Source organism: Bolinopsis microptera, chromosome 11 (genome assembly GCF_026151205.1).
Source record: "Bolinopsis microptera isolate Bmic1 chromosome 11, MBARI_Bmic_1.0, whole genome shotgun sequence".
Classification (NCBI taxonomy): domain Eukaryota; kingdom Metazoa; phylum Ctenophora; class Tentaculata; order Lobata; family Bolinopsidae; genus Bolinopsis; species Bolinopsis microptera.
This window is the reverse complement of record NC_087082.1, coordinates 12,128,515-12,137,958: the sequence shown is the minus strand read 5'-3', so window position 1 is coordinate 12,137,958 and position 9,444 is coordinate 12,128,515. Positions and strand designations below refer to the sequence as shown.

The 9,444-nt window shown below is 41.1% G+C and overlaps 1 protein-coding gene across 1 annotated transcript; it reads left to right on the top strand.

Annotated features, from left to right (window-relative positions):
* Positions 1-1,182: 1,182 nt before the first annotated feature.
* Positions 1,183-9,270, top strand: LOC134823639 (sushi, von Willebrand factor type A, EGF and pentraxin domain-containing protein 1-like). Its single transcript, XM_063835174.1, has 2 exons — positions 1,183-2,443; positions 9,155-9,270. Exons 1-2 carry the CDS (start codon positions 1,183-1,185, stop codon positions 9,268-9,270), a joined length of 1,377 nt encoding a protein of 458 aa, XP_063691244.1.
* The last annotated feature ends 174 nt before the right edge of the window (positions 9,271-9,444 follow it).

The window sequence follows — 9,444 nt, the reverse complement described above, 5'->3', positions numbered from 1 at the left end:
ACATGTCAAGTACAGATCATAGTTATTTGTGGTTTTTAAGTAAGGATACAGTTTCGTAAAGTCACATTTGATTTAGAATCTATACCCGGTAGCAGCCTTCTTAGAATTGAGTTCTTATTATAAACGACTGCTGTGTTCCATGCAGTTGTGATAGAACTCGGAATAATGGCTGTTGTTTCATTTGTTTGGTTGCTTCTCCTCTTCTCACCCTCGCAAGGTGGCTACACTGAGGTTGGAGAGAACCACGTGCTCAACATACACTGTAGTAACACTGCTTTCGTCATTATCACTTCCGCTACATTCCACGCTCCAGGCAAGGGGTGGCCGTGCTCAGTATTCAATGTACACACTCAAACTGCCAATCATTGCAACAACCGGCTCAGCTGTGATATCAACACAACTCCTGGTGAGTTTTACGGTGACCCATGCCTTGGTTCGTGGAAGAAGCTAGAAGTGCACTTTGATTGTAACACATGTTCAGCAGGAGCCTACTTGATAGAGGGGTCAGGTTGTTCTTGGTGTTCACAGGACACCTACAGTCCAGGTCTAGCACAGACCTGGTGTTCAATCTGTCCTACTGGGAAAACTGTTCAATCTGGTCCGGGATCTTCTGAGAGTGACTGCACGTGGATTCCATGTGGTGCTCGTCAATATCTAGACCAATCTAGTGGGTGCCAGAGCTGCGGGGAGGCGACCTACAGTCCTGGAGGAACAGTTTCCTCCTGTGTGGGCTGTCCTGACGGAACTTATATAGCAGCAGAACAAGGAAGCTCGGAGACGGACTGTATGCCTTGTCAAGAATGGACGTTTCGGGAACAGTTCTATGACAAGCTGTGCTGGATGTAACGAAGGACAGACACCAAATACAAACAAATCTGCTTGTAAACCGTGCGAAGAAGGGAGTTATAGGGACAGTTCTATGATAAGATGTAAAAGGTGTGATGTAGGAAAGACAGGTGTGATGTAGGTGATGAACCGAACTCTGTTAAAACTGCCTGTATTCCATGCAAGGCAGGGACCTTTAAGGACAGTTCTCTGTCAGTATGTCAGCAGTGTCACACAAACAGCTACAGTACTGAGAGAGTAGGGCTGTGTACCACCTGTCCTAGAGGGTCGCAAGCTTCTCAAGATCACACACGCTGTGTTTCATGTGAGAATCTACCTTCAAACTGGAAGGAGATGATGACAGAGACACAGTTCCCCCTCCCACCTGATAATGAAGTGTCCCTGAAGTGTAGTCCCGGATACACTCTGACTGGAGACAGCACTGTCACATGTGTAGAGGGAACAGCGTTCTCCTTCACTAAAATCCCCTCTTGTCAACAACACGAGTGTGCGTCTCTCCCGGACACAACCAACCTAGAAACAAAGACAGATTTTCCAGTGCAGCATGGTGTGGTGGTGACAGTGAACTGTGAGACTGGATACCATCTGTCAGGAGCTGATACTATCACCTGTATGAAGGGTAATATATACAAGTCACATCAAGATCCTACATGTATTGCAAAGACTTGCACTGGTCTCCTTGAAATCACAAACCTGCACGCAAGTGTGCAGTTGCAAACAGAAACACAGTTCCCAGTGAGTTACGGCACCATAGTACCAGTACAGTGTTCAGAGGGGAGGACGCTGAGAGGGGACCAGGTGATCACGTGTCAACAAGATACTAACTTCAGCTTCCAGAACAAACCCCGTTGTAATGACCTTGGAACTTGCTCGGAAGTGCCGCTAGACAGTAACCTCTACGCAAGCTCCCAGTTCCCTGTGAATATGAGTACAACAGTGGATGTGAACTGTGTGGCTGGATACTCCTTGAATGGAGACAGAACCATCACCTGTATCCAGGACGCCGAGTACAGCTCGAGTAGGAACTTTCCTTACTGTGCCATTGACAAGTGTACTGGATTGCTGGATGATTTCTTCAACATCGAGACCAACCCTTCACTTCCAGTAGACTACGGAACAAGAGTGGAGCTGGTGTGTATACAAGGATACAGTCTGACAGGGAGCAGTCTCATCACCTGTATCAAGGATAAGATCTGGGAGTATGAAGAAACTCCTCACTGCGTTCTCGACACGTGTACTGAACTCCCAGCAGCCCTATCAGACATGACTACTACCAGCACCTTCCCCGTGATAGTAGGAACAGTGGTGGAAGTTGTCTGTGAGCCAGGCCATACTCTTGCCGGGGACAATACCATTACATGTGAGAAGGGAGTGGTCTTCAAAATGGATCAGCGTCCTACTTGTACCATAGATCATTGCACTAGACTGTTGACAGAGAACTATCTCGTCACTGACTCCAGTTTCCCTGTCGTATACGGGACCATGATCTCAGTGTCCTGTGAGCCAGGTTACTCCGTGATGGGAAGTAAGGAGATCACCTGCAAGAAGGGTATCGTGTTTTCCCATCAGCTCTCTCGGCCCAAGTGTGTTGACCCAGGTGAGATTTAATTAATCACTTAATTATTCACCGTATTGATCATGCAACTTTCAATCAATTGAGGAAAAGCTTCAATTAAAGTACTCTCGCTCAACTAAGTAAACAACTTAAAATTTTAAGCTTCCCTAAATTTCAATTTATGAATTTGTGAAATTTAATGGATATTTTTACCATGTGTCTAAAGCTTTATATGTCATCGTCAATTGTCAATTCGTCATGTACCGGTATGATTAATTGCACCGGTATGATTAATTTATCGTTTATAATTCAACTTCAAGTTTAAGTGCTTATAGTGCATATGTTAAATTGTCTTCCTTTAACCATATTAGTTATATTTTGAATGTTTGTCTTTAAATATGATCAATATCATATTGTGTGAGAGTTGAATAAATATATTCTAATTTCTAATTTCTACTAACGTACAAAACTTAACCACAGATATTCTCGAACTTAAAAAGATTAATAATCCAGGCTCAACTGCTGCTTACATGCTATTTTAAACTTCCTTTTTTATCTTTTTCAAAACTATTTCTCTCCGAACTTTTTGCTGCAAGATATCATTATCATTATCACGTGCCTGCGCCTCTAAATCCAATTCAAAATACGTCTGCAGGGGACATGTTTAGTGTTTATTAATATTGAAAATATGGCGGAATGACAGATCACCGCCAATTGGTAGCTATCGTGTATCGGTGCGAAAAATATTGTTCGAAAATGTTATTGATATTCGATTTGCTGTTGTACTTAAATATTTGCTGTAAGTTTATAATCTACCAAAATTGCAAAACACGAACGCGCGCCGATTTCAGATTTGGACTCATTGGCTATCGCATTAATAGTCATGGCATGGCATGGTCTTGGAACAAATATTTTACAAATATCACCCGTTAAGATATATGATAAATGATATAAGATATAAGATATATGCAGATAATATTTTGTTTTGATTGACGATGTAAACCCTTCCAGATCGTTGCTGTGCGAAGCAAGATCAAGAATGCTAGTTTGCACGGCGCGTCGAAGCGGCAAAGTCCTCCAATATTTTGTTCTATAATCAGAGGATCGTTGATACATGTTTCGTATCCCAATATCAGAGATAAAAAGTGGCATGCAACGTATGTCAAGAGGATCGAAAAACAAAAAAGCTGAAGCTTTCTCGCGTGCGCACAAAATGGTTATTTGGGGACCCCAGGCATAAACATATAAACATTATATTAGAGTCTAAAGAATATAGATTCAGCGGAACAAGAGCGCGCCGGCCCATTGAAATAACAATTGAATTACTCATTTCATCACTGATTATCAATTATATCACTAATTATTTGACATACGTTGCATGCCACTTTTCGCGCGCGAAGCGCGCGCCGCCGCCGATATCTCTGATATTGGGATACGAAACATGTATCAACTAATTATTTATTAGCATTTTTGATTTTACAGTCTCCAAAACGAAGTACGAAGGTAAATTAACTTTGAGCTTTTGTTTGTCATACGTTGTATGACCCGCCGCGCACGAAGTGCGCGGCTCCCCCTGTAGCGTCGAAGACTACTACTATAGTGAAGCGACCGTGGGGGTCACCAAGTGATACAAGCTTTTGTAGCTTTGTTTTGGCGACTGCTAGTAGGGCCTGTCGTGATATCATGGATCGCTTAGGTTCCACCAGGATCTGGTAGTCCTCATAATTCTGCGGCCTCTATGTGTCGTCATCTCGCACAACTCCGAAAAAACCGTTGTGAGTTTGGCATGTGAAAATTTGCAGCCCTCCAGACATCGATTGGGTTAACGAGTTGTCGTACGTCACCTCAAGATCGGGTGACAGGGGGCTGAACAGGCCAGAACCCAATTGATTGGGTCTGAGGTCACGTGATTATGAGCCTGAGGTCACGTGACTATGACGTCACCAGAGCTCGTTCTCCGTTTCCCGCTCTTTGGACCAGGTGAGCTTGCATGCTTGTGAAAGTGGGTGTAAGTACAGCTGTACTGTAGTTACATCCAATTACCCCTAATAGAATGAAGATTTATTTTCTGACAGAAAGCTAGAAATTTACCAAAATATCGACTTTGTTCAAAATTTATTTTGATGATCACTCCTAACCTAAAATTGCACGAGAAATCGATTAAACTTGGTTTCCTTATGCCTTAAGGGGGGGGGGGGGGGGGGGTTCACCCTGATTTTTTTGTGAAACTTAGTTTCGAGATAGCAGTTAACCAACAAACTAGGACCGGTGACCGAACTTTTGAGGGGGTCCCGGACCCCCTCAATCTGACTAATCTGACTAAGAAAAACTCGACTACATAGAGCAACTGCAAGGGTGGTGTCTAATTGGTGCGCGTTGGTAGTAATGAAGTTTTGACACATGTCCCTAAAGCGATTTCATTTAATGAAGTTTTGATCGAAAGCAAGTCGACCACAAAGAATTAATTAACTCAGGCATGAAGCAATTCGTAACTCAAACTGAGAAATATGCCCGCACGTGCCACGTTTGTATACTGACCAGTCCACCACAAATGAACACATAAAAGGTGATCTGAAATTGAAACTAGTTTGATTTGCAATCTCTCGGTTCAACAGAAATGGCGGTCTCGTGATATAAGTTGTTCCGTGCAAAGCACAATTGAACTGCTTCCCGAATCCAACTATAATGAAGTATTTAAACTTGGTCCGTAGTCTTCGTGGAATTTGGATAGATCTTTATAATTCAATTCGTGGTGGTCCCGTGACCTGTCAAAATGGGTTAGACGGGTTCCTGCTAGTAGACTTGAACCTGTCGACAATATTTCAGGAATGATTCCCGCAAGAAATTATATTCCTTCGTTTTGCTCTGATCCATACTCTGGAACTAACTGCTGATGGAATTTCATACGATTCGTTGATTTTTTGTAAAAATTGAACTTACATTTTATAAAATTCCGATATTCTTCAAAGGTTGAAAAATTCCGAATCTTATGGTTAAGTAAGAATTTTCATTGTGTCTTATCGAAAGTGAATGAGAGAAACACTTGTGACAATTTTATTTACTGGTCCTCTTATTTGTAAAGCTATCCTCAATACATTCAATGACAAAGTGTGATAACCGTTTAAACAGGGGTCGAATTCACAAAAATAACGTAAACCGTTGATTTAAAGCAATCGCCGCTCCTGTCTCTTGATTGCTGATGATGATCAGGAACGCATGACGTATAAATATCATCACGACGATTATTGGTCACTCGAAATCGACCCTTTAAGAATGCAATGTAAGTGCGATGGTTTTTTGTGTGCATTTGTTACCTGTTACTAATTAATCCACAGGATCAAAATGTTTATTGTATCGATAAAAATGGATTTAAGGCATAAGGAAGCATTGTTGAGTTCTGAAACCAAGTTTAATCGATTTCTCGTGCAATTTTAGGTCAGGAGTGGTCATCAAAATAAATTTTGAACAAAGTCGATATTTTGGTAATATATTTCTGTCAGAAAATAAATTTTCATTCTATTAGGGGTAATTGGATGTAACTACAGTACAGCTGTACTTACACCCACTTTTACAAGCATGCAAGCTCACCTGGTCCAAAGAGCGGGAAACGGAGAACGAGCTCTGGTGACGTCATAGTCACGTGACCTCAGGCTCATAATCACGTGACCTCAGACCCAATCAATTGGGTTCTGGCCTGTTCAGCCCCCTGTCACCCGATCTTGAGGTGACGTACGACAACTCGTTAACCCAATCGATGTCTGGAGGGCTGCAAATTTTCACATGCCAAACTCACAACGGTTTTTCGGAGTTGTGCGAGATGACGACACATAGAGGCCGCAGAATTATGAGGACTACCAGATCCTGGTGGAACCTAAGCGATCCATGATATCACGACAGGCCCTAGACTGCTAGCTCCATCGATTGGCAAATAGGTATTTGTTGTCATACGTGGTATGACCCGCCGCGCACGAAGTGCGCGGCTCCCCCTGTATCGTCGAAGACGATACACTATAGTGAAGCGACAGTGGGGGTCACCACGTGATACAAGGTATTTTTTAGCGGTGTTGAGGATTGAAGCAATTATAAAATTTATTTATTTCATATATAATATCTTTGTAGCGCGATGCACTACTGGGTCGCGCGCGCATCAAATAATGCTTCTCGCAATCGGTAGATCGGCGAGATGCACCACTGTGCCTCACCGAGCTGCGAAGGATTGACATCGTGAATCAAATAATATCTCTATCATCAATCATCACTATAATGCTAGTGTAAACATATTTATTATCAATTATATAATAATAATAATGCAAACAAATAGTAACTTGCTAAATGTCACTTAAAGTTAAGTTAAGGACATCTTTTATAACTGATTTTGTAGGTTTATAAGGATGATGATTAATCACTCTACACTCGACTGTCACGTGACTTCTTAAACACGTTCTCTTGATGGCCCTGAATGACTATTCGAAATCATAGCCCTCTAATCTGATCCCAACCCTAACCCTAACCCAATCTCTAACAAAAGCATATGCTGAAACCCTAACCCTAACGAGAAATTAGACTAACTTCCGTATATGGTCATATCACGTGATCGAGTCAGTTTTTCGCCAATATCTCGCTAGGGGAGCATTTTGACCCAATTTTGTCATGGGGGGTGATTCGGAATCAGCGTCCAAAAATACATCGATCGAAGTTGGTCTCAACTGTTGGGGGCCCTTTTAGAAAAATTTCGAAGATCGACTGTAGAGTGATTTAGCACGCTCGGGTTTATAACTTAATTGACGATGTCAAATCATCGCAGCTCGGCGAGGCACAGTAGCGCATTTCGCCAATCTAGCCTAGCGAGGTGTCACGGTGAGAAGTCTCATTGAGTGCGCGGAGCGGCACAGTAACGCATCGCGCTACAAGTTTATAACCTACCAGGACGCGCGTTACTGGGCCGCGCTCAGCCTGTCATTCCACCTAATCTCTATTAACAACATTAAAGCCTGGGGTCCTCAGGTAAGACGCGCGCCGAGTTGGACTCAAAAATATTTGAAACAAATATTTTACTAGTATCACCCGTTAAAATGACAGGCTGAGCGTCGCCCAGTAAAAATTATTATTCTTACTTTGCATCGAGCTGAAATTGTTGCTCTGCTAATTCGCAGAGCAATGATCTGGAAGGGTTGACATCGTCAATCAATGGACAATGCTCCTGATCGTTCTCTGAGCAAATGCAGTAACACTGCCGCGCGCAGTGTTGTGACCCCTCTTCGTCGTATTTTACACATATTTGGACGTTGGCAATTTATTCAATTGATAATTTTAAAGTTTTAACATTTTTTATATTAAATTCTTTTTAATATAGTTCTAAAACGATTGAGCTTGCTTTCTGTAAAAATTTAATGTACTTTCGTAAAATAATTTTGATGTGGCAGCGATTTGAAAAAGAAATTAGTTAAAAATGATACAAAAAAATTGGACATTTTTTGATATTAAAACATGTATAACTTGGGCTGTGTTGACAGTAGAAAAATAATTTAACCCTTGTCCGAAAGGTTTACAAAAGTTTTACGCGCCGCGCATAATTGCCGCGCAATTTCGCGTGTCAAATCCGTCTAAGAGTGAACATAATTGATGAAGGAGCACTTTGAGCTTTACACCTCGTGCGTTCACTGTTCGCGCCTTAATTGCGCCCAGTTCACTGTTGCCTCGCGTTATTCCATCATCCATATTTCTGCTCTTAGTTGCTTTATAACGTGTCAGCAGTAATCAGCCCTGCTGTATTATATATTGTGCTTGATTGTTGATACCTAATTAATTAACTGTTTACGATGGCAGTTATGGTGGATGATGATTAATCACTCTACAATCGCCTGTCACGTGACTTCTTCAACCCGTTCTGTAGATGGCCCTAAACAACTATTCGAAACCCGGAAACCATAACCCTCTAATCAGATCCCAACCCTAACGGCCTAACCCTAACCAAATCCTTTACAAAAGCATATACTGAAACACTATAGAGAAATTAGGCTAACTTCCTTATACGGTCATATCACGTGATCGAGACAGTTTTTCGCCAATATCTCGTTAGGGGAGAATTTTAACCTTATAGTTATGTCATGGGGGTAATAGGTAAGTGCTTAGTAACCTCTTTGCTTTTATTCGAGCCTTTTATTAAATCGAAGTTACAGTTCACGAGGTTGATCCTTTGGGAGATATTAAATCCTGTTTTACTATTATTTATAAATTCTAACGTTTAACTTTAATAATAATAAGTAAGTTTGGACGCAGACTAGAAACGAGTTTAATCGACTAAGTTTTTGATTTTGTGTACCTTTTTATCATACAACTTTTTAATTTCAGCAAATTTTAGTTAAAGAGTAAATCAAAGTTAGCAATCATTGAACTCAATAGTTAAAAAGGTGACTGTAAAAATAGAACTAAGATTTCGATACTTTTAAATGAACTTCTAGTTCTAATGATATAATTTTAAATTATTAGATGTTTAAATTTTCCTGATAGCTGGATCATAGTCATGTAGAAATTAGGTTAAACATTGTCATGCAGAAATTAGGTTGAAATAATTTTGTCCATAGAAAACACAGTCACGCCTTACATTATTACAAGCTTTAAAGGGCTCGTGAGTCGTGTTAGTGTTACTATTACTTTTGAGCTTGAAAGCAGACAAAACTTTGCTTATTTGTTTGTTTATTATTTTGTTTGTTATTAGAGAAAGAAGACAATATTACCTCTCGATTATTTCAGGAGAAGCTAAAAGCGCTGAAAGACCAAAAAGCATGCTGTTGAATCAGCACGCTGAAGAAGTACAGAGACTGGTGAACAAGCTGATAAACTCAGACAGCAGCAAAAACTTCAAGTGAGCTTCGTGACGTCATTGACATTACCGTCGTTGTGACGTCATTTTCGATGTTGATCGAATGAATTTATTTGTATTCTAGAGATTCTATTTTAGCATTTGACAAGTAACAACTTTGGCTCTGTTTACTGTGCTGTAATGCACTGAACGACCGGGATTCCCGGCGCCGGGGGAGGTG

Coding starts and splice junctions, on each gene's coding strand:
- LOC134823639 (XM_063835174.1), top strand. CDS start 1,183: ATGACAGAGACACAGTTCCCCCTCCCACCTGATAATGAAGTGTCCCTG. Junction 2,444..9,154: donor GCCCAAGTGTGTTGACCCAG/GTGAGATTTAAT, acceptor CGATTATTTCAG/GAGAAGCTAAAAGCGCTGAA.